The following is a 25,916-nucleotide window of genomic DNA, read 5'->3' on the forward strand; positions in this document are numbered from 1 at the left end:
AATACCAACTCGCCCAGCAACTGATTTTAAGCGATTTCACCAAATGAAGAAGTGAGTACAAAACCACCGAGGCCCATTTCCCTGTTCGTCCAAAGGTAACCAATGGGTCATCGTCACAAAGTGAACAACGAAGTGAAAACCACAGGGTGCTTGCCAAAGTTTCGACAAGGGGACTTTCCTTCGTCTGGGCAAAGCGTTTATCATTGGCGTGGTTTAAATAGGGTCATCCCTCCGAGGAGGAGGATGGTGTGAAGTGGAATTGGTGTTGGGGTGAGAGGGTGAATCTTGTCCACATGTGATGGCTTCCAAAGTTGATTAGCCCATTGTCCTGCAAAGCTATTCTCTCATAGCATATCCCTCTGAAGGTAGTCTTCGCATGCGCACTGGCATGCGGGAAGTGGTAGCAGTATCACTACGCGCTATGCTAAAGGCCTCCATTGATAGTTGAACGGCGGGCATTGTCTCGACTAAACTGTTTTCCCGTGGCAAGATGTATGCCGGACTGAAAGGTGTAAACAGGATATCTTATAGATTGGCATTTTCGCCACTGGCTGACGCTGGCCATTTGGCGGATCACTGCCAGTCACACGCAAAATGTCGCTCATTATGCGACACGACCTCAATGGTACACGTGTGTAGGTCAGCAGAGGAAAAAGCAGGTATCACGCATTCGAGATTCACAAGACGGGCGACGTACGTGTGTCAGCGCACCGTCCTTGAAGCTGTCCAATAAAGAAGCGGATTTTCTTGCTGGCGCATGCCACGCAAGGGAAAGGGGACGGGTGACTGAGGGAATGAATGTTTTAACGCTACAGCGTTATTGGTCCTGTGTTGCAGAAAAGCTGGTGTCGTTGTCATCTGCCTCATTGGAAGTGAGCGAACAATCTCATTAGAAGCAAAGAAGTAGTAAAATTTAGGGATAGGTCAGCAAAGGCTCTGATTGACGGCAATTTTCACACGGAGGTTTCTTTAAGGAAAGGAAACTAATTGAGCTAAAAATAAAATTGGGTTTATTCCTGATTATTCTGACTGCATTTATAATAATGATAATAATAATAATAATAATAATAATAATAATAATAATAATAATAATAATAATAATAATAATAATAATAATAATAATAATAATAATAATAATAATAATAATAATAATAATAACAATAATAATAATAATAATAATAGCTTTATTTCCATCAAAACGATGGAGGGGCCGTGGGTAAAAGCTGCTGAACAGCTTGACTAGAGCCCACGGTCCCATCTACAAGGCAGTACAGGAGCATACATGAAACATACACGAATACAAACATACAGAAACGCAAAATTGATTCGATTTAATGTATCACAAGGAAATCAATATTAGAATTGTTCAAAAACATGACATATCATGTGGCGCAGTTCACGAACTGTAGTGCGACCTAAATCAATTCCACATTTATTCAGATCATTAAGAAGTTTAGGCAAAATGTGCGATAGTGTACCCAAAGAATAGTTAGCACGGGGAGTGACCACCTTCCAGTATTCAGACTGACGTATAGGGATTTTATGGGATTTAATAGGTTCAAGCTAAATAAAGCTAGCCCTTGTGAATGAGTTATGACTATGACGTGGCTAAGTGTTTTAAAGGCATGTACTGATGCTTACATAGGTAATAATGAGCGGTCTAATTAGGAGTCATGTCATTGCGCAAAATTAAAGGCGAATTCTATGGTGCTTCGCTGTGTTTGTACAATCTGATTCATGTGTATATATGAAACATCGATGTGCTAGATGTCATTTGGGAGTCCCTATTTAGTGTGTTTCATAATTAATGAGGTATGCAATGACGATGTGCAGTGTGCGTTGTGTTGATTTAATGGATTCAAGAAATTGATAGCGCTATCTAGTTCTACTCTTAAAAGCGAAGCTTAAGCACCCCTCAAGTTTTTTATCAGTTACGAGGCACCCTCCCGCAAGTGCTTGGTTGAATGCAGATATACAAATTGATCTGCAGTAACATTTTTTTTTTCAGGTTGAGCGGTCGCCCTATCGTTGTGTGTCCTCACTGCGTCTGTTTTTAGCTAGTAATCAAAAATGTCGGAAGCTTCCGAGCACGCCTCGCCTCCCCCTCATCCCTCCATCTTGCCTTCTGCAGCCGGCGGACCACTCTGACCATCATCTACGCAACCACGACTTCATCAGAATAGCCACTAACAAATGTCGCTTCGAAACTTAGATGAGAGCGTTCAGACACAGACGGCTTCCTTAAGGCGAGCAGGACTATGGGCCAAGCAGAGTGCACGTGGCCTAAACTGTACTCTTTTGGCACGTGGCCTGTATTGCACTGAGGCCAATACTGGCGCACGGGCATCGGACTGAAGGCTGTGATCTCGGTGGGCCTTTGTGTCCCTCTGCTTTGACTGAAGTCTTCCACGCGTACAAGCGGTTTCAGCCTTACCCATGCCTTGATGGCTCTTATGCCGCTCGGGACACTTAAGTAATTACGGCTAAAGCATTTTGCGTGACGGCACTGAATGCAACCCGAGAGTCCATTTGTCCCGCACATAGGACGTTGGCGGGTCACGAAACTTTCACCCGGAAGCCGCTCACCGATCAGCAGGCCAGTCGCCGCAGCCCCGCTCGTGGCCGACTTGACCAGAGGAGCGGCGTACGCAGTGTAGGAGTTTTCCAACTCTGCGAGATGACGCAGCCACAAATTTCACCCTCTCATACGCTCTTCTCGTTTTTTTTTTTGTTCTTTGAAGCGAAAACCTTCGCTACGCTAGGTAAAGCAGTCATCGCGTACGCCGTAGAGTGACCTTGAACGAACCTTCAGCCCAACCACGTAAGCCGTCTACGACCATATGTGGTACAGTTACGGCGTCGAACCTTTGACCCCTCACCTTGACCTATCACATTTAGTTGACCTTTGAGCTCTGACCTTGAGTTGAGCTCTCACCTTTGACATTGGGTAACCCTTGGGTTGACCTTTGACCTTAAGAACGTCGGATGGGGTAATGTGAAGCCACGTGATGGCATCCGATGGGGCTCTCGTAAGACCATGTGATACCACGTCCTAGCCCCGTGGACGGCGGTCGCGAGCGTGTAGCGGAGCTGCCATGGACGAGCCTCAGACGCTTAGCAAGCGTGCTTGCTTTTCGCTGGATTCCAGGGTTAGCCGTGTTCAGCCTCTCCCAATATTTTTTAACGGGACACTGATGACAGTCTGAAGTATCCGAATATAGCTCCGTTCCCTCGACCATTTCAAGCCTTCTCCCCCTAACACACATGGAATGCAAAATTCTGTTCCCTGACAGCGCTGGAGCAGCGAAGTAGCGAGGAGGGAGGATCATCGCATGGTGTCCACGAGGAAATAAATATTACCCACGAGAGGAATTAAAACCATCGGCGAGACAAGTAAAACAGCTTCGTTTTCTTATGCCTTAGACCACTCGGTCATCAGCGCAGCCCGTAACCCTTACAAAAAGTTCTTTAGACAGTCTGTAGACTGTTTGTAGACTTCTTTCTATAAAGTCTATAGAGTCACTTTAGACTACCCTATACAAGTCTATACGTAATACAAATCATATACACAGTTTAAAGACAATTTAAAAATTTATGTACAAAAATTTCTTTAGACACTCTCTAGACTGTCCATAGATGTCTATAAAGCCTATAGACTCTCTTTATACAAACTTAGAGCACAGCTTATACGCAATACAAGTCCTATAGACAATCTATAGATTTATGGCCACACACCTTTAGCAGACCTTTGTCTATAGACAATAAAGATATATATATATATATATATATATATATATATACAAGGCACTCTTTGCCTACTTGAGAGCGACTGGATTGAGTGACAAATTGTGACAGCGTTGTGCGTGTGTGTGTGTTATGCCTTTTCCCTTTCTCTCTTCCTCCTTTTAGTCCCCTAATCCCTGCTCCCCAGTGCAGGGTATCCAACCGGAACCCCTTTTTGGTTAACATCCCCGTCTTTCCCTCCTCCTCTTTATCTATCTATCTATCTAGATATATATAATAAGGCAATAGAGTCTATAAGGCGTCTATAGATTGCCTATAGACCATTTTTATAGGGGAACGATCAGTGTTATCACGAACGTAAGCGTTTTAACATAAACGACTTCTAATCAATGCTTATTTTGTTTGTGAACTGGACTGTTCCGACCTTAAGCGTCCAAAAGTGGGGGTAATAAGGACGCTGGCCACTTTAGTATTTTCGTATAACCAGCTGGGCTGTTTTCCGCAGAAATAACTGAATCGTTATCGTAACAATAGACGCAGAGGTGAAGAAATAAAATATCTCCGCACGATAAAAAAGCATCGTTTTAGTCCATGTATGAAGTCCACCTCTAAGCTGGAGGAAAACAGTTTATAGCAGTTTTAAATTAAATCACAAATTATCTCGGGCTTTTGACAAAATGCTTTTCTCCTGGACGTTTCTGCAACTATCAACACGTCAACGAGCAATAATTTAGGTGTACAGGCATAATTTTATCCATAGTCTGTACTGAAAGGTGCGGCCTGTATGGTAAACTGTGCTTCGAGAAAACCAGCTGCTCTTTTCGTATAACAGCGTAGAGTTAGGCAATAGATGTCCTTACCTTCCTCCAGTAATTTACTCAGCGCTCCGAGTACCTTCCTGCGGCGTCGATTGTTTGCGGCTTGCTCCTGCACAATACCATAGCGACAGAACTATAAGCAAGGTAGATTTTCTAACCGCTGAAGTCGATAGGTACACAAATGTTTGCATAGCGAGCTCGCAGGTTTTGCCGAGTGCCCTATACAGAGCACTGCTTTCATTGTTTCTGGCCAATTCAGCTGCCTTCGTATTGCAAATAATAGTTTTTACAACAGCTATTGACAACACTAAATCACGTTAAACAGACGTCTTTTCTGGGCTACTTTATACGCCATGAAAGACAAAATTTCACACTGCCTTCTGTTCTGCCTTCAAACTCAATTACGGGTTAGCGCTTGGGCTGTTATACCTAGCCACTGCCAACCGTTTGATTTTTCGCGTGAGCTTTGTAAAATTTTAGATCAAAATATTTTAGGCACTGAGCTGCATTTATAAAAATAATCAGCATCATAGCACGTCGCTTACCTGTCGCCTACCACTCTCTCTCCCGCTCTACCGTCTCCTGCTTGCCCCCTCACTCCTTCCGCCTAAAAGAGGGGGATTTTCCCCTCTACACTTTATCAGCCCTGGCATCCCATGCGCCCTCTCCTCTACCCTCTCACACTTCTCCTCTCCTCGTCTCTCCTAAATGTGGACAGCGCGATATCCCTCACTCTCTTTTGTCCCCTGCCATTCGAGGCAAGTGGCGCTGCGGGCGCCGACAATGGCGGCGCGAAACTAAGGAAGGAGCTTATAACATCTATCGTAAAATTTTAGAGCAGAAGATTTTGAAGATTATCCATTTTAGATGGATGGATGGATACAGCTGAACCCTTTGAATCGGGCGGTGGGTCAAACCACCTAGCCATGACTTATGAAATTTTACTCTTGTCTTGATTTTAGCCACCAATCAGATAACCTTCGCTTGGTTACTTCTACCCGCTTAAAATTTACTTTCCCTTCACTATCCCTAAACCCCAATGCCTTGGGTAAATCAGCCCCGCTGCTTTCCACTGTACGGTGAGGCCCTTTACAGAAAAGTATCAAGTGTTCAGCCGTTTTCTCCTCCTCTGCGCATACAACGCACAACGTGTCTATCTCGTCGTGGTACCTGACTCTATATGTCTTAGTCCGCAAAACTCCCGTCCTGGCCTCAAACAACAAAGAGCTTCCCCCACAATTATCATAGATATTTTCTTTGGCAATTTCCTGCTTACAGAACCTGTATGTTCCCAGTGCCCATTTCGTCAGCAACCCTGTTTTCCACAGAGCTCTCTCTGTTTCTTGAACATTTTTCTTAACCGATAATTGCTGATTTGCCCCCTTACTGCTGTCCAGATATTTGCTTGTCAATTTTCTAGTTCGCTTTCTCCATTTCGTATCAACATTCCTTATATACAGGTATCTGAAAACTTTCCTAGCCCGCTGATTTTCCCCCATTTTTCTCAATCGCTCCACAAATGCCATCTTACTGCTAGCTTCTCTGCTCTCGAACGAAGCCCATCCCATATCACCCTGTACCCCCTGATTTGGTGTATTGCCATGTACTCCCAAAGCTAACCTCCCTACTCCCCGTTGTTTAATTTCTAGCCTTGCTTGAACATCTGGTCTCATACACAGGACCGCATTACCGAAGGTCAGGCTAGGGACCATCACCCCTTTCCAGATCCCTCTTACCACCTCATACCTATTGTAATTCCACAGTGCCCTATTTTTCATGACAGCTGCATTCTTACTAGCTTTATTCATTAGATATTTTTCGTGCTCTGTAAGATAATCAGTACCGTTATTTATCCACACCCCAAGATACTTGTACTCATCCACTACTTCTAGCGTGAACTCCTGTATTCTATGCTCGCCGACCTCATCATTAAATATCATGACTGCATATTTTTCCTTACTTAACTTGAAACCTAATCTATCTCCCCCTGTAAAACATATGTCTATCAACTTCTGTAAATCTTCCTTGTTGTCAGCCATTACCACTATATCATCGGCGTATATTAGTGCCGGTAATGAATGTTTAATCCATTCTCTTTGCTTGAAAAAGAAAGGTTGAAGCCTAGTCCGCTTCTCTCTAGTTTGGTCTCCAACCCTTGCAGGTACAGAGGACATCCTTGCCTAAGCCGCCGCCGTATCTCTACAGGCTCTGATAAATTTTTCCCCCATTTTATAAGCACTCTGGTACATTTACATATATCTTTTAAAAGATTAATTACTCCATCTTCCACATCCAATGTGCCCCGTATGTCCCACGGGTACTCTTCATTAACGTTGTCGTAGGCTCCCTTAATATCCAGAAATGCTAGCCATAGGGGCCTGTGTTCCTTTTCAGCACTCTCTATACACTGCCTCAATGAAAACAGATTGTCCTCCAACCTCCTTTGTTTCCGGAACCCATTTTGTAGCTCCCTTAGCACCCCCTCGTTCTCCACCCAAGCCGGCAATATGTGCTTTGTAATCTGCATCACCACACTGTAAACCACAGATGCCACTGTTATGGGGCGGTAGTTACTTACGTCAGCTTTGTCCCCCTTTCCCTTATATATCATGTTCATTCTACTTAATCGCCATTCATCGGGGACTTTCCCATCCAATATCATTTTATTCACTACCTGTATTAATGTTTCCCTGGATTTTGGTCCTAGCTTCTTTATCAACATAATCGGGACACCATCTGGTCCTGTTGATGTGCCACTAGGAACCTTCTTCTCTGCCCTCTCCCACTCGCTTTGATCAAGTGAAGCTATTGCAGTAACCGGTCTATCCTCCTTCGATAGATTATGTGCAAAATTTATTTCTTTAAATGTTTCTGTCATCCTTGTTCATACGTGTTTTATCACTTCATCCCCTTCTTGTCGAATACCCTGATCTGTAAAAATAAACCTTTGCTCTATCCTAGTCTTATTGCTCATTGCATTTAGAAGTTTCCAGAATTTTTGAGCTCTTTTTCTATCCTTTTTATTCACATTTGGCATCCATTGGGCACCCTTTCTTCTAATTTTCTCATTAATCAAAAGCCTCGGCAGGCCCACGCGCCACCTGGTGACGGCCTAGTCGTGGCCGATTGATCACGGTCCTGTCACATCGTCACTGGTGGATCTACATTAGTGGCACCACATCCATGCCTAAGTTGTGGACTACAGTGAAATAACTTCGCTCTGTAAAGACATTTGTTGATTGCTCCCTTCAGCCGTCTCCGCTTCACTTCGGGTGACGAGCAGAGCATGTTGGGTGGTTGCGCCGGATTAGTCACTATAGGGTTGCCGGAGGGCGCTACCGTCGCCCCATCCATTAAAACACGTACACATCACTATTCTCCGATGACGCTTACATAACCCGTTTAATGATCGAAATGCAAATTAAACATTAACCTTTTATTCGTTATTTGCTAGTATGGGGCAAGCAAATACGTAAGAGCTTTGAGATGCAGTTAGAGCTGTGAAATAGTTTTCTTTAATATTTTAATAGGGCATCGTTTCTGTGCACAGATTGTCGTGATTATGTTTGAGCTGGTGTCGGCAAGACACAAAGCGCCTGCTGAAAATGAGGTAATAGTACTCTAAGAACGCCGCAGTACAGCTTAGACACCCGATGCTGAAACGCGTATCAAAATGCGCGCGCCCCTTCAAATTTGTTTGTTCACGTCTACAAAGTATAGAAAGTCCCCCGACTGGACACCAGATTGTGATTTTACACGTTTATGACAACAGCCGTTTCCTTCTCGAGCTTGTACTTCTTTGGTAGGAATCGCTTAAGGCCCTTTTGTTTGGATATGAGAGTAGGGGTCCTAAAGAGGGATTAGAGAAAGGCGACTTGAGCTACTCTGTTTTACAAACATGATAGATTTTTACTAAAACAACATTACAGAGAAACGCTTTCTACCGCTGTGTTCCTGACAAACCTCACATCCGTTGTAAACAACGAATTCTGCATCCCATCCAGTTACACACTTCTAACCCTTTCCCCTTCTTTCCCCTTCTGTCTCCAACCCTCTCCTCCATGTCGAAATGGCCCCGAACCGTATACGCTAATCTGGAGCATTCCCTGTTCACCTGCCCCGTTGCCATTTAATTCCTCCGCTGCCCAAACCCCCTTTTCCCGCAGTGACTGGCCTGGCTAACCCCTGACCAGTAGATGTACCATATTCTCGACGCTTAAAAGCAGTGTCTTATGAGGCTGCTTCTTTCTAACATATTATTCTAATACACTACACGAAGGCCACTTGGGTTCCATTCTTTGGTGTTTCTGAAGTACACGGCAACCTGCTCTTGAAGACATCGTGTTGTAGGCGAAGAGGTGCAGGACATGGGTGCTATTACTCTTTAGCAGGAGCTGCTGTGCCCCGTGAGAGGAAGGCCTTGTGAGAAATCAGAGCTCTTACGGCTGAGGCGTTGCGTATGTAGTACTGGATGTCCATCAGGCTCGCCTGGAAGCTTGCCTCGTGAGTTGCCACCGTCTGGCCCAGCTCGAACAGGCTGGCCAACATCAGCAGCGAGCCCAGCCTGCATCGAATAGGCACTCCTGAGAAGGCCACGTGGCACGTAACTATAAATTGCCTCGCACTTTTTCTGAAGCGCTCCTCACAGAGAAACGCAGGCAACGGCTTTCGCGCACTCCCCTGACATGCAGTGCACCAGCTTGTTTTCTCGCAAACCTTTGCGAGACCGATCTCCTGGTTTTAGGAACGGCAAGAAAGTGCTTGTTTTAAGCCGAAGAAATGTGGAGGTACCAGTGAGAAGTATAATACACGTACGATATCCCGTGTCACACCTCCTCCACATGGCCCACACACACACAGTTCAATAATCCCATTCTATCATCCTTCTCACGCTTTCCTCCTCCTCCGCTTTCCTCTTCAAACTCTCCTACATCACTTTCCTCCTTGCACTCTCTTCGCTCCTGTCGTACTTTCATCCGCCGCTTTCCTCTTTGTTCGCTCAACCGGTTACGTCGAATCCGACGCTGAACTGAGGAACGGGCGCTCAGAGCTGCGCTCGAGGAGGTAAAAGTTAGGCATACGAATATATCACGTTTCGGCCTCAGGGCCCGCCTTCTTCACAGCCGTTCCCGCGGCCGAAACGTCATATGGGACTGGATGCTGATAGACCTTGAGCATCATCCTTATCCAAGTAAGCAATATAAACATTACGCGTTTTACAAGAAAACCTATATTGCAAAAGATTACAGGCACTGACCAAGTCAAAGTAAAAACAAATTGACGTTTAGGAACCCATACGGGTTCTTTGTTCACACTGAGGCTAAAAAGGTAGTGGTCGAAACTTAAATACGCAGAATATGACGTAATGACTCCATGTACACGGGTGACATCATCCCTTCCTTCCGGTTCATAGTATCAGGTGTCGTCTGGATGAATGACGACTCAAGCAAAAGACGTGTCGTCAGGTTCCGCTCTTTGCAAAGAATTGCGGCGTGGTCCCAGGCGATATCATGCGTTTTTTTTTGTGCGCGTGCTCTACAATCGCATTGGAAGCCACTTTGTGGTTATCAACATCGCGCTGATGCTCTTTCAGCCTTCTGGGGATTTTCCCGTAAACCTGGTTACAATCACCGCACGGGATTCGGTAGACAACGCCGGGAAGGCGGTTATCTGGCAGGGGCTCTTTGACGTTCACCAGCATATTCCGAAGTTTTCTGGAAGGCATGCGTCCGATGCGTAGGTAAAATATGGGATAAAGATTCGCTTATACCCCGTACATACGGAATTCCAGCAGTGGCGGTGAAAACCTTACGACTGCAAGAGCTCGGTTACAAAATATGATGTTTGATCCTTTTCACAAAATGGTCGGGATAGCCGTTAGACGAAAGTTCTTGGCGTATCATTAGAAGTTCGGCTTGCAAATCTTCCTTTTCTTTGCAGATTCGTGTCGCACGCGTCACCAAAGATGACACAACGGATCTTTTGTGGGTAATCGGGTGATTCGAATTAAAGTCTAAGTGCTTTCCTGTGTGCGTTGGTTTCCGGTTTCCCTTTTAGCCTCGGTGTGAACAAGGAACCCGTACGGGTTCCGAAACGTCAATTTGTTTTTACTTTGACTTGGTGGGTGACTGTAATCTTTTGCTTCTACTAATGCCTGACCAGACGAACTCAAGTTAGTCGAAGCCTTGACTATGAAAATCTATATTGTTACAACTTTCTAGGCCAAACTTCATACCGCTAACCTAGATGGTTCTTTTTTTAATCTAGACTTGCGGTACTGACGGGAAGACAGACGGCAAGACAGACGATAACAGCTCTATTCCAAATCAAGGGGGAGACGCTTTCGGAGGGCCCAGGCAAAACGGAGGTCATTTGTTACAAATTAGACGTATACAGATAGAGCTAACTGAACAGCTCTAGGTATATCTGGGAGGTATCTTGGTGTTACTGTGTTAATGTATCTCTGGGATTTATCTTGTTGTTACTGTTGTTGGTGTTATGTGATTATACAAGGAAGTGTGTTGTGGACACGAACATGTTTATTAAGGTCTCTGTGCGGACAGCGGCACTGGTGTGTTCTGGAAACGCAATTTGGTGTGCTGTGTTAGTGGTGTGCGTTTGGTGTGTGCTGGACATCTGTGGTGTGGTGTGTGCTGGGTCCAGAATCGCCACAGAAGGTAGTCGGTTGGCTGGATGGCTTGAAGGTGAGTATGACGTGAGCAGTTTTTCATGGAAAAACTCTTGAGAGAGGGGGGCCTTGTCACATATATTAAGGAGCCTAAATTAAAATTTAAAGGAAAGCGGTGTGAGGAAGACGAAGTGGATTAACCGAAGAATAAAGAAAAGGAAGAAGAAGAATTCGGTGAGGTGGAGAGAGGTGATTGGTGCAGAAGCATTCGGTGAGGTGAAGAGAGATGATTGGTGGAGAACAGAAGGAGACGACGACAAGGCTTACGTGGTCTAACACCGAGGCTATAAAAGGGCGAGTGAGAGCGAGGCACGGGGGGGAACAGCAGAGAAGCGGAGGCTCCGGCGGGTCAGGGACACATCGGCTGGAAGAGAGCGACGCCGGCTACTGCTCCGGTGAGCTCGCGTTCTACGACATCGCATCGTGGGCTTTCGTCCGTGCCTGAGCCCGTTCCGGGGAGTCAACGGAGGACGCTACCACCTGCTACGGCCAGGGGTGTCTCCAGCGCTGTTGCCACCCATCCGGGTGGTGCCCCAACGCCAACATTGGCATCACCTCCACGGGCGCCTGGACCGGGAGCGTATACGACGCAGCCAGCGACGCCGCCAGCAACGCCAGCCCAAGCACGCCGAACTCCGCCTCGACGCCGGATACTGGATCCATACAACGCCGCGGCGGCACCGAACCAACCGTGAGTACGAACGCCGACCACGAATAGTAGAACGAGAACGCTAGTAGTAGACGCTGGTAGCAGTGTGCCCGGGTAGTGTGTATTTATAGTCTCTGTGTTTTGCGTTTTGTTAGTTTTGTATTCTAGTGTGCGCGTCACGTAGGGTGTATTAAATGTGCGTTTCTGTGGGTACACTCGTCGTTTAGTCCATTCTTTCGGTCCGAGTGTTCTCCGGAGAGATCCGTGACATGCCTCCCTAGCCATTTGTGGGCAGTCCCCCTAGCCAGGGGCTGCCCGCCTTCCCAACGGCGCCTTTGATCCACCTGACATCCGCCCAGCAACATTACCATCCGAAAGCGCCGCCCACCACCAACTCACATAGCTTAACCCTCCACAAGGGCTCTACATACTACAAGCCCAAGTAGCAGCGATTCGAAAAAATTCACAAAAAATCAATTGGATGCATGCATCAGAGTATGCCTTATGATTAGTGTCCCCCCCTCCCCTTCACCCGACGGAACAGCTGCGCCCGCTGACAGGTTCGGACCGGGCAAGCGGGTGGCGTGATCACCGTGCGGCAACGCCGTACCTCTGCTCCCCTCTCTCGATGTAATGCACCAATCACAGTGTGAGACGCCGTACTCCCTTTCCACTCTCCCCACCTCTCGACTCTGATTGTCAACCACGTTGCCTCACACCCTCTCTTTCTCTTCCCTATTCCCCCCTCCTATCCTCTGAAAATGTAGAGCGAATTTCCCCCTCTGCACTTCGCCTTCTGCCAACCGAGGCTTCACACGTCAACGCCGGGCACTTTTTACGATAAGGGGCGTTCTACTGCTAACGCATTAAAAGCCACCTTGAAATCGAATTCAAAGACGCGCTAGCAAAGCCAGCTGCGCTCCGGAGGCATCACCCGTCCGCCACTTGCCCACCGCACCAACCTATCTAGGGGCTTCACAGCCACCCATCGCCACCTTCCGTACACCATCTCACCCCACCCCCGCTCATCTGCACCCTCGAAAAGCGCCATCCAGAACCAATGCACCTGCCTACACCCTTTACAAGTCCGCCATCAGCTTGAAGCCCGAGCAGCAGCAGAAAAAAAGACGGCGAAATTGAATTCAAAGACGCGGTGAGATGGCCAGCTGTCTTCTAGAACCACCTCCCAATCTATTCCTGTAGCTAAGTCGCTGTGCAATCAACCACCACTGCCTTCTACTTACATATGCCCTCTTCCACCCTGTGGAAGACGGTGGAGGATAAGCATTTATTTTGTGAGCCTGTGGAGGTCCCAATTCTCTGTCGTGTGTGGAGCTGCAGCTTACAGTAATATCATTAATTAGAAGAAAGGCATCAAAGTGATCATCGACGGTAAGTCTAACTACTCACGCAGAATTTTCTCTTCAGATCCCTGCCTTTCCTGTTATTTTGCAGCACGCTGCTAAGATAGTTTTCGAACTCCAGTTTTACTCCTGTAGTGAATAAATTTGTTGCGGCAGCATAGAAACCTCGTTAGAACGAAAACCCGGCGAGCGCTGTCCATCGTCACACTGGTCTACAGGAAGAGTTTGGGAAGAGGAACCTGGGTCTTAAAAGCCCCACCAAGAATACGGTCTGCAGTCTCGAGCGGGATTCGAACTCGCGGTGGCAAGAAAGCACAGCTTTTCCTGCAGCTGCTCTAACCGCTGCCATCAGCGCCACTTGCGTTGAACTGGAACACTCTCGCGCTGTGCTTTGCATATCGTTGTCTTCTCAACATCAACCCGTGCTTGCTTGGGATATCGTTGTCTTCTGAACTTTCAACCACTTGAAAACGTAATGCGCTTTATGAAAAGGCACACTGGAGCGCCATGTGACGTCCATGGAGCGTAATGGAATGGTGGATGATTTGAACCACCGCACCAAGGTCGGATCAAGCAACGCTCTATCCACAGTGTGTGCTATCGCATTTAGTCGCATCAGTTATATTGATCATTCCATTTAATTTTTTAGACCTGGCACTTATGAATTCGCCATAAAGATTTTTTTTCAGTAACTTGCACCTACCTGTCGGCAGAAAATAAACGGGCATCCCTGTGTCTTTCGTAAGTTCTCATTGATAAGCGTATAACAGCTAAATGGTACTCGCATGATATACATGACCTCATTCGGCATTCTTATGCACGCCGTTTTTTGTGCGCATTAATTCTTATATAGCTTGTGCGCTCCACATTATGATGACTTCGTATACTAGAGTCATAAGAAGCATTTCACTAGGTACATGTCACATCTCCAATAACTCGATTTGCATGAAAAGCCTAAATAGCTACCCACCCCTGATGCCGAGAAGACTGCCGAGCTGACTGCTTCAAGCATTTTCAACGCAGATCGATGCAACCATTTTTATTAGAAGTCTTGTACCAAAGCGAAAGTTTTCTTTGCTAAACGCGCACCGTATTTTTTCAATGCGTGTTCAAAATCTCTCCGATTTGTTGCAGCCGCAAGACAGTGCCATTCTTCAGATAAGGAGTGATCATGAAACTTTAGGAATTTTCCACACGGGGGATCTTTCTGGTTTGGAAGGTTGAGCATGTAGTTCTTTACCGAAGCTCTTCTTTCAGTTCACTATTGTTCTACTCTCACGGTTGTCAAGCGCACCAGCGAATAGGTGGTAGCGATTTGGGCTAGTCAGCGATGAAACGTAGTGAGTGTTAATAGCGAAAAAAAACAATATTTCTCGCATCCTGTATCTGTCCTGTCTTGGCCCTTCCAAGTTGAGCAATGCTTACCCCGATAATAAAATAATGAGAAATATTTTTTTTTCGCTTTGTATTTCTCGCCCTCGTCTTCTGCGCTGTTTACAAGACAGAGAGTTCACTTGCTGAATTTATTTCCGTCTGCCTGTAGGGATTCAGGTCCTTGGTACAATATTTTAGGCGAATCCCCCGAGGTGGAGTATTTTTCAGATAAGGGAATAATTACTCCTTAGCGCCCACACTAGCACAGCTCTACGGCTGCAAAAGAAAGCTATACAGCTTTCACGGACGCTCCGCTTCCCCCCCCCCCTCAAACCCGCCCCCCAGGACACCCCGGACTAGGACCAATTTTTCAACTACAGTGTTTGTCTTTGTTGTACAGCCTTTGTAACCAAAAGGCTACGCTTGGGTGTATACTAACAAGTGATTACTCTCTTATTATTTAGGCCCTTCTCGATGTGGCCACATCCTTCTCACCGAAAGTGACCCCACACGGGCAGCGGGCACCGTTTCTTCAAATCGCACGCGTAAACGGAGCGCCGTGAAACATGCGAGGAGGCTCACAGAATGGCGGCCAGCACGACGATGTAGGCGGCAGTGTACACCTGCAGCACGCAGCGCAGGTTCTCGTTGATGTCCTGCGTGCGGTCCCCGCCGCATTGCTTGCGGCGCCGAAGATGCACGTACGCCACGCTTCCCAGCACGCCAGCCACGATGTACACCAGTCCCAAAACGGCCACCAGGAACGCCTGCGGCTCGTACTGCAGGTACTGCACGCCACAGCCGCCCCCATGAACATCCAGTCTGACTCAAAAAATTAAGGGGGGCACTTTGTTGAACTAAGGTGCGGTGTTGCTGCTTGTGTAACTGATGTGTGGTTAACATCTTAATTAAGTAGTTGGTTTGCCCGCATTCTGAGACTCCACTGAAGCGAGCGCTAGGAGGGAGATTGCGCGGCACCCAACTCGGTCGACAGCTGCGAGGAGTCTGGCGCGGGGGTTGGACGCGCGTCGGTGGCGCCACCTCGCGCATGCGCAGTGAACTACCAATGGCTTAAAAACGGCCTCGAGCTCAGCCACGCGCGCTAGCGTTTGCGAAGATCCCAGAGGCTATTGTTCATGAGCGTAATGAAGGGACGGACGCAACATAAGCCATTAAAGGCTTTCGCCTTAAAACTACATAACCGCAGCATAGCCGTTAGCAAGTACAGCCCTTTTTCCAACATTTGTGCCAGGTATAACGACAAATTCGGTGCCCAAAACATGTTTTTAAAGGTAATAAGGGAGTTATCACTCGTTGGCATCCACCCAAACGGGGCCATACTATTACAAAGGAAAGCTATACAGCTTTTCCAGAAACTTCGCAGTTAAAGAAAAATTCGTCCTGGTCCTGGGTTCAAACCTGGGACGTCCGCTTCATCGGAGCAGTCGCTCTACCAATTGAGCTGACTGGGATGGCAACTTATGGTAGGCCGAGAGTGAATTGATCAGTAACTCGAAGTGGGAACAGTGTTAGTCAAATATTGAGGGGAATCCCCCAAGGTGGAGTAGATTTGTAATAAGGAAGTAATGACTCATTGGCATCCTCTGCACTTCTGAATCAGTATATTTTCATCACGGCTTTGGAAGGATTATTTTGAAACCGTCGACATGCCTTCACTTTAAAACAGCATCACTTACCAAGTCCATTGCCTCGATCATGTCTGTCTTGTTCAGGAGCCTCAAAAACACTGCGAGACAAGCAAAAGTTAAGGGAAGTCAGCGAGTCTTGTTTTCATGGTTATCTGCACCAAAGGAAAAATATTATCAACACTCGTTGTACAACTGTATTTACAAGCACAGATTTTGGTCAGTTACACAGGCACTTGTAGTAAACTTGCAAATATAAACCAGGCACGCAGGTAAAGTTCACTTGATTTACATGAACGCATTTCTCTCCAGAATATTTTAAAAGCTGGCTGGTGTTCAACCCGGCTACACCTAGTTTACAGAGAGGAAGCTCGATTAAGGATGGTGAGACACGGTTTGCTGTGGTCTAAGTTTACTGTGTATCAATTACGACTCGGTTGTTGCTTGATTAAAGAGAATACTTGATCATAAGAATCATGATTTCTCGGAACCTCAACAGCGGTCCACTTAGATCCTCAGAGGGGTCGGATGGGGTGGGGGGGGGGGGTGCCTGGAGGATAAGCGCGCGGGCAGCAGCATTTGCAGTTTCGTTCCCTGGGAGCCCCTCATGGGCCGGCGCACACGCGATGCACGTAGACCGTTTACAGCGCGCAGTTGTTCCGTTTGATACCAGATGGCACCACGGACGCACTTAGAACACGGCGCCATTACGGGCCTCTTATGTCGCCGGCGTGCACGAATGTGTTCTTTCTGCGAAGATGGGGAAAGGCAGAGAAAATACGCGCTGTGTTGTGGATTGCAGGAATTACGACAGAGAGGTGCAGGATGCGATCGTTTGAGAGCTTCACCGAACCGAACAGCACAAGGACGTACTGGCCCTGTTCGCGCCCGTCCGCCATGCACCCTTTCCGAACGGCGGAACGCAACAAACACGTCCGCCAGCGCCCGATAGCCGATACAAAAAGAAAGGTTTCAATCTTGGAAAATCTGTGAAATCGTTTGGGCCGGAAGAAACGATGTATTTTCCGGCCCATACTGCTGGCCGGGACGGCCGAGCCACTGCAGTGCTCTTTAGTCGCAGTTGCGAGGCGCTAAGCTCAACTGCCACCACGAGGGCGCTAGTGTCGCGACGTACAAACGTAGGCGAGCCCGCTGGCTTCTTCGGCATGTTGTCCGGATCACGCAATTCTTGGTGTCTGCTGTTGCTCCCTAATAAATCGTAGGCTACTATACTCTGCTACACGCAGAGCAGTCAACGCTGTCAAAGCCAGCGCACCTGTTCGCGCAAGCTGAGTCCGCGCGCGAAAAGTAGTTCGCCATACAACCAAGCTGAACGCAGTCATATTTCGTTTCGACAAATATCAGGTACCGCAACTGGCAACTTCCTTCACTTTGTTTCACCTCTTGTCGCATTTTCGTGCCGCGACTCGTCGAGACCTGGAGAAGTAAAACTGACATCTGGCAGCATGATACGCGGCCGGTTGGGAGAATCGCCCTGACTCCATCCGCGTAGAAAAAGTATTGCGCAAACTGTGAAAATTATAGCCCGAACAGTAAGTGCCCCATAGCTTGAACAATTAATCTCAATGATAGCTCTTCGTTCTATACCGCTCTTTGCATTTAAAGCACTCACCTAGGCTTCGAGAGGAGCGTATGATATGTGGCGGAGTAATATGGTATCGCGGGCGAACTATTTCCGCAGCCTCCCTTACGCTGCTTGCTATGTATCAAATGGTGTATAACCCTGCCTTTCACATGTAGTGCCGCATAGTTCTGAACACATATGGCTGGTTTATGGTTTGTGGGGGTTTAACGGCTCCGGAAATTTCGACCACCTGGGGTTCTTTAACATGAACTGATATGGAGGATGTTAACAAGGGAGTGGAGGGATGTAGTCATTGAAATTTTCTGCTTGTAGGATGGGATGCGCCGCGGGTTGGCTGCCACTCACTCGCCTCCTGAGGGCTGGAGAGGAGGAATCCGAGGAACCACCGGATGACCTCATGCCAGCCGGACAGCAGAGCCTCATCTTGCTCCTCCGTGAGTGTCTCCTCGCCAGTGCGGTCCCACCTCTCCAGGGCAGCTCCTGGCGCTTCTGTGCAGTGCCCAGATTAATTGATGGTAACTCGTAAAAGTGCCGAAATCTTGAAGAAATCATATTCTTTAGTAGAATAAAAAGAGAAAAGTTGATTGTGATCACTCAAAAACGCTTGTGATAAAAAAAAATTGCGAGGGAGCTCTGCGTTTGTTACCCATTGTTACGCTTCCTCACAAACCAGGACCACTTGCCAGCTTATGCCTAGGCCTGCGGGAACCTAACGTAACTCAAATTTCATCACAAACATCCAGTTCGCGCGGCGCTCGCGATGTTGAATATACTTTTCAAATTCTTCCCAGAAGAAACTTATTAATTTGTCTCGCATTTCATATTACACCAATGAATTTCCCGTATTTCGGCTAACTGTCCTGCAAATGGCAAATCACATGAAATCATTTCAGACATGAAACTTCAAGGGAAGACGTGGATCTGTGTGCGAAGTGACCATGGACCTTGGAGTGAATTGCGATTACAAGGCCATCTGATCGTTTAGATGGTTTAAGCTGGAGTGCTGACTACAGGAAGACCGACAGAGACAGCACCAGGCAAAGAAGCTGTAGTAAGAATGACCTTACAGCAAGTTGGTCCTCATCAATTTCTGATGGTTAACGAAGAAAACCTGAATACAAGAAACACCTACAAAAGAACAAGAGAGACCGCGTACTCGCATAAAGCTCACTTACTCAGCAAGGAAAGTAGCATGAATCACATAGTGCACACTAGCCGGAACAAAACCCTTCTCTTGTACGAAGCAAGTATCAAAAAACACCCCCGTAACTACAGTTTTAGCGGACTGAACTTCTTGTAAGCCAACTGCAGGGAAGAGTGGCTTACGCAGGCATAACGCAAGCATGTGCACAATTTGTTCCTACTGCGCAGCTAAGGTAGAAAGCTTTCGACTTCCTCAATATTTGATCATAAGTTTCTGGCATAAGCAAAACCGATGCCTTCATCATCTTTGTGCCTTCAGCAGAGCCCCACGTTCTTACTGGTACAGATGAAGGACGCTACTGATCTATCCTATATCCTGATGCGTTTCTAACGCCTTTTTCACATCTGTCGTTCCAACCGCCATTGTCATTCCGACCGCCAGTTGCATGAATGTGATGAGTCCGTTTGATGAAATCTTTTTTTAATGAATGAACCATTACTAAGTGTTCGCTATTTTGCTGTCCTGGTACCTACGGGACAGAAACGTGGAGGCTAACGAAGAGGCTTCGGTTTAAATTAAGGAAAACGCAGCGAGCTGTGAAAAGGAAAATGATGGGTGCAACGTTAAGAGACCGGAAGCGGGTGGAGTGGGTGAGGGAACAAACGCGCGTTAATGACATCCTAGTCGAAATCAAGAGGAATAAATGGGCTTGGGCAGGGCATGTACTGCGGAGGCAAGATAACCGCTGGTCATCTAGGGTAACGGAGTGGATTCCAAGATAAGGGAAGCGTAGCAGAGGGTGGCAGAAAGTTGGGTGGGCGGATGAGACTAAGAAGTTTGCGGGGTTAGGGTGGCCGCAGTTGGCACAGGACCGGGTTGACGGAGAGGCATGGGAGAGGCCTTTGCCCTGCAACGGCTTAGCCAGGCTGGGATTATGATGACTGTCCTCTCATACTGAATTCTCTCGGAATATCTTGATCTCTTTCGGACACTCTGTCAGAGATACGCGTCGGCTATCTTTAAGGGGTGGAGACACCAAATTTTTGGTTGGCGTGTTCTTTGTTTCAAAAGGTGCGCATTGCCCCAGGACGCGTGATACACGCGGCGCAATTCATATAAGTGCGGTAAATACTTTTTTATTGGATTATTTATACTGGACGATTTCGGTTCCGGTTTCTGTGCGCCGGGGTGTGCTGCGACGTCACGATCAGGGAAGAGGAGCAACCCTGGTCACATGGGCCCCAAAAGTTGTGAGGCACGTATTGCTGCGTCGTCTGCTCTCGTACACATGCTGTACATAGCAGCGCCTTTCAAAATCATAAACCGACAAACTTGGTCCGTACTGCGATGTGCTGAGAAAAGCCAAGCGAGCGAGGAACGACACTGAGTCCTGAAACCTAGCGGCTCGCTTCGGCCGATCTCAGTCGCCATACCGCGTATGCCAATGCGGTTTTTGCGCTGAATTTCGCTATGCCACGTTGATGCTCGACGGACGTCTATGTCGGTGGCCCGTAGTTGACACATTACAGCGAGACGATGCCTCACTTTTCCTACCGACCAATTCCCGTCTCTGTATTCACTTCGCGCTGTCCGCGCAGCCGCGCTGCGGGAGGTGCGTGGCTGCTGATTACGGTATCTGCTGCTAGTTTAGCAAACAGTGCATGTATTCGCTAAATGAATGCTTCCAGACAATCGTACAGGGTTCATAATTAACCGCACAGCTACGTAACTCATCCAGGAATGCGCCCATGACAACGACCGCATCTCGGCGCTACTTTTGTTTACATATCTGCATCTGTATACAGGCGCCAATTGCGCGTTAGTTCGACAAGAATTGCAAGCTTCGTTCCACTTACGTTAATCAAGCTCATCTCTTTTGCGGCGATTGCGGGTTTACTTGTTTGCGCAGTGCGATAACTTTGCAAGAATCGCCGAAGAATGCGAGCGCCAGCCTGGGGAATGCTTCATAGCCAGGTTGTTGACAACGCGTAGGACCGGCGTTTCTGACTCGTTGTAACTGCATTGTTGCTTTTTTTATGTTTCCAGTACTTCAATTTAAATTGGTTTATCTATAGGTAACCGCCTACCCAAGCGATTGCTTCCTAGGCGCGGTCACGACAAGTCGTGCTCCTGTTGTGTGCGAAGCAAATTTATTCAACTCGGACGCTTTTATAACTTTCCCTCGCCAACTGAGCACATGCTAGTGTGCCCGCCCGCAAGCCCAATGGGAATCTCTCCCGCTCCCTTCCTCGCCCCTTCTGCCAAAGCATCAATGCTCAGCGTGGCAAGCAGCGCCCCAACTCCCCGTGTAGCCGACGTTGGAACCTGGCTGTACACGAGTGTCACACCTTCAAGCATGCTGCTCTTGACCGAGCGCAGCAATCTTGTACCATTGTAAGCCAAAGGAACGCTGTTTTTCGTATTGTCGTTGTCATCCTTGCGCTCTGCTCTCTTTTGAAGATGTTCACGGTGTCGTTATACGCGGCGACGTATTCTTCCCCGCGTTCTTGCTTCGAATATTACGCCTCCGTGTCACCCTCACCCCCCGGTAACCTTGTCGTGGCCAGCACAGTATCATGCTCCTTTCGGTGGCACTTGCCCTTCTGTCCCGCTCCTGTCTGCGAGGCGGACACAAAACACTTGCTGTGGTCCTGCCCCTCTTTGCATACTATCCGGCAGAAACACCTGCTCCGGTGCGGGCCGCCCCCAGGCCATCCACTAGTTGAAACATGAATATTGGTTTTGGGGGAAAGGAAGTAACGCAGTATCAGAATCTCATATCGGCGTACACCTGAACCGCGCCGTAAGGGAAGGGATAATTGGAGGGAAGAAGAAATGAAGAAAGACGTTCCGTAGTGGAGGGCTCCGGAATAATTTAGACCACTTAGGGATCTTTAACGTGTCATGACATCGCTCTGCACACGGGCGCCTTTTGCGTTTCGCCTCCATCGATACGCGGCCGCCGAGGTCGACTTCGAACCCGGGTACTACGGACCAGTAGCCGAGCGCCTAACCACTGAGCCACCGCGGCGGGTGCACCAGTTGTAGAAGAATGGATTTTTGGTCCACACCACCGGATGTTACTTGACGTTCTTCGAGAGACCAGTTTGTACCTATATTTGTAAATAATACTTTATGCCAGCACGTACACTGACGCAATAAAGAAAAAAAACTTATCCTAGGAGCCTAAGAGAGGAGCTAGAGATGCAGAAACTGGGAAGGTGGTTCAAGCCTTGTTGTCCAGCTGCTGGCAACCTCGCAGGCGGACAGCGGCTCTATTAATAAGAAAGCGTTCTCGAGCGAGTGGCCAGGATTGGCGCCCTGCCGCGCCGGAACACGTGACGTGCTGTCGCGATGATTTTGAGCGGCGCTGTACGCACTAGCTGTACACGAAAAACAAAGGGAAGTTCGTACCTGTTACGACCGTTGTCGACATAGCGGGTGCTTCTTCTTCTTCTTCACCCCAGGTATATGGCACATACCCATGCGGGGGGATTGGCCAAAGTGTAGTTGAATAAACAAAGAAGTTTCCATGGAAGATGACGACAAAATTGTAGCACCAATCGCGAAGTTTGAAAAATCAATGAATAAAAACAACAGAACAATATTGACAGTTAAATAACAGACAGCATTTTGGTGAAAAAGAAAAGCTCGTAGAACTTTAAAAGAATTAGCACATCAAGCTACCAGTTGCAATTATGTAACCGTGGAGAAACCCACAAATAGAACCCAATGCAAATCTCTTGGCGTTCGCACCCAACGATAATAATAGTGGCAAAGATAAAGGGAGTCCTTCTCTTCGTCTTCACTTTTGTTGGCAGTCGCAAAAGCGCAATTCTGTAGCAGGTCCGCAGACAGACAGACAGAAATTAGGGTGGGCAGAGAAATGAAATAAAAATAGTAAGCCCGCACCGCATGGAGCACAACGGACAGATAGACAGACAGACTGGCAGGCAGGCAGGCAAGCGGACAGAGGGACAGATACCGCTGAGCCTTGTTAGAGCGAAGTTGAAGAGGCCTAGCGATTGCTTCATTATAGCCGCAGCTTCGTTAAAGACAGTGCTGACCAAGCTTCCAATGGGGAATCGTCATTCCTTTGTTAACCCTCATCATCATCATCACAGCTTGACTACACCCACTGCAGCGCAAAGGCCTCTCCCATGTCTCTACAATTAACACTATCCTTTGCCAGCTGCGCCCTCCGTATCCCAGCAAACTTCTTAATCTAATCCACCTATTTAACTTACTGCAGCCACTGCTACGCTTGCCTTCTCTTGGAATCTACTCCTCTACCCTTAACGGCCGTTGGCTGTCTTGCCTTCAAATTACATGGCCTGCCCATAACAATTCCTTGATTTCGACTAGGATGTCTTTGAGTCGCGTTTGTTCCCTGAGTCACTCTGCTCTCTTCTGTATTAAGTTAAACTGAAAATTATCCGTTAGATAGCTCGCTGCGTTGTCCTTAACTAAAGCTCAACCTTTTCGTTATCCTCCACGTTTCTTCACCACTGGTTATTGCCAGTAAGATGCAGCTGTTACATGCTTCCACTGGGAGGGGAGACGTAAAGTGCTATTCATGAAGTGAGAACACCAGCCAAATGCACTCTACCTGATTCTTATTCCTGTAATCATTTTACTTCTCGTTGTCCGTTTCTTTGGTCACTACCCGCCGTAAGTAGTTGTGTTCCGTTACAACTTCCGGCGCCTCGCTTCTTGTTGTAATCTGCTGTTTCCTTCCGTGAACATTGAACATTAGTTATCGGCATAACTTTCAGACGTATATATGATGTGCCTGTCTACGTTATGGACCATGCTTTTCGTCACCTGAGCGACTTAGCAACGCAATCTCATCACCTAATCCTACATTACTAGGTAATTATCAATTACCTCTTATTCCCACTGTTCGCAATCTACTCGTCTGATTACCTCCTGTAAACAAGCGATAAAGAGCACTGGATCATGTCTGCCTGCCAAACACCCTATTTTATTGAGATTTTTATTACTTTCATTATGAGAGACTAAGGATGGCTGTGCAGGCGTTATAGATATATTTAAATATATATATATATATATATATATATATATATATATATATATATATATATATATATATATATATGTGTGTGTGTGTGTGTGTGTGTGTGTGTGTGTGTGTGTGTGTGTGTGTGTGTGTGTGTGTGTGTGTAAGGCATATTACCCATGGCATATTAGGGAAGCAAAGGTGGCGCGTCGCGTACCCGTGAACTCACTGCACACACACACACACACACGCACACACGAAGCGAAAGAGGGAGGCCGGGCTGGGTGCGCACGCGGCTACTGCGACAGGAAAAAAGGAAAAGAGAGAGGGGGAAACAAAAGAAGAGAAAAAGGGAACAGCAAAAAAGAAACGTGGTGGGGCTTAACAAAAGAAGGGATGCGTCCGCCAATTGTGGGTTTCGGTATGCCTCTGTCCGCGTATGTGCGGCCCCGAGCGGCTCCGAAAGATGGCCCGGACGAGGCGGAACAGGTTGAGACCGCCCAAAGTGGCTCCACATGTTGACACGCGAGCCGCTAAAACCAGATGAGCTTCCCATAGGAGGACCAGATGGAAAGGCTTGTTGACAGGAATGCAAAAAAACAAGCGATATAGCACAGAGAAATTTCAAAAAATAAAAAATATATAAAAATATATAATGACAAAAAAAGAAAGAGAAGGGGACATATGGCCCTCGCGGGACCAAAGAATGAGTTGAACGGCAGATGGAAACAAGCCGAAACTGACATGCAACAGGAGTATGACCTCAGACGACTCAGTCAGTGGTGGTACTTTGTCTATTAGGGTTGAAATTTTCTTTGGTTTCTGCCATCGAAAGAGACGATAGGGTGCCATGGTTTTCGTTGATGCCCTTTTGCACTGTGTTAAATTTGAAAATAAAGTATGGTTCGCGTTGTTCGCGCTCCCGCGTGTTTTTAATGCTACTCTGCAATATCGTTACTTTAAGCTTATCTAACTCGCGGCCTTTTTCGCGGAGGTGTCACTAAAGTGGGAGTCCAGGGAGAAATTGAGTATGTGAGCGGTGGTTATTAAATCTTAATCTTAAGGAATTGTCTGTTTGGCCAATGTATTGCACCTGACATTCGCCACACTGGAGCATGTAAACAACATTACTGGATGTTGTTTACAGGATGTTGTTTGCGGGCGTCCTCATGATTCAGCATGGCAGTGAGTGAGTGCACACCACAAATTTTCCTCTCCGCTCCTTTTCTTCCAGAAGATAAATGTCAAACGCTGCCTTGTGCAAACAACCTAGCTGTCTTTTATTTACCATCGCGGCTGCAGCGGCCGCCATCAGTGACTGCAGCGGTGCAGAAAAGAGATTCTGAACTATTGTTTTTTTATTCAAGTCCACTGAGTAATGAAGCAGCTTTTTTTCGCCTCTTTACTGTGGCATAAGACGCGCAACTAAAACTGCGGCTGCATTTTTCTTCTGCCGCGTTCCATTTCCCGGCAGTGGGCAATAGAGCCAATGGATATTTCGCTGCGGCAACCGCAAGGCAGTGACATCCTGCTGCCGCTCACGGTAGCAGCCGAACTCACAACCACTTCCGGCGTTTCGACTGATTAAGTGGCGCCGAAAACGATGGCTTCGATTGTAACACAAACTAAGGATACGGCGTCCACAATACGATAAACTGAAACAGGAACCAAAACACACATACAACACTTGCACCAGTTGTAATAATATTAATAATAATAATAAGAAGAATATTAATAATAAAAATAATCTCTTCATTTGCGTAGTAGGGTACACGATCGACACTGGAGACCGGCAGTAAAAGCTCTCACAAACGACATCTTGACAGAGCCGCAGGCGCCCGTGCACTTGACAACGGTACAGCG

The 25,916-nt window shown here is 47.2% G+C and overlaps 1 protein-coding gene across 1 annotated transcript in view; it reads right to left on the reverse strand.

Annotated features, from left to right (window-relative positions):
- The window catches only part of LOC144109714 (uncharacterized), a 76,323-nt gene extending 53,839 nt beyond the window's left edge, over window positions 1–22,484 (reverse strand). Inside the window, exons 1-7 of the mRNA XM_077642511.1 lie at window positions 22,448–22,484; window positions 18,235–18,378; window positions 16,335–16,384; window positions 15,220–15,425; window positions 9,006–9,126; window positions 4,605–4,671; window positions 2,587–2,670 (exon numbers count right to left, since the gene is read on the reverse strand). Coding sequence (XP_077498637.1) covers window positions 2,587–2,670; window positions 4,605–4,671; window positions 9,006–9,126; window positions 15,220–15,425; window positions 16,335–16,384; window positions 18,235–18,378; window positions 22,448–22,469 — 694 coding nt within the window. The 5' untranslated portion in view covers window positions 22,470–22,484. The remainder of the gene's footprint in view (window positions 1–2,586; window positions 2,671–4,604; window positions 4,672–9,005; window positions 9,127–15,219; window positions 15,426–16,334; window positions 16,385–18,234; window positions 18,379–22,447) is intronic.
- Window positions 22,485–25,916: the final 3,432 nt, after the last annotated feature.

Source organism: Amblyomma americanum, chromosome 11 (genome assembly GCF_052857255.1).
Source record: "Amblyomma americanum isolate KBUSLIRL-KWMA chromosome 11, ASM5285725v1, whole genome shotgun sequence".
NCBI lineage: Eukaryota > Metazoa > Arthropoda > Arachnida > Ixodida > Ixodidae > Amblyomma > Amblyomma americanum.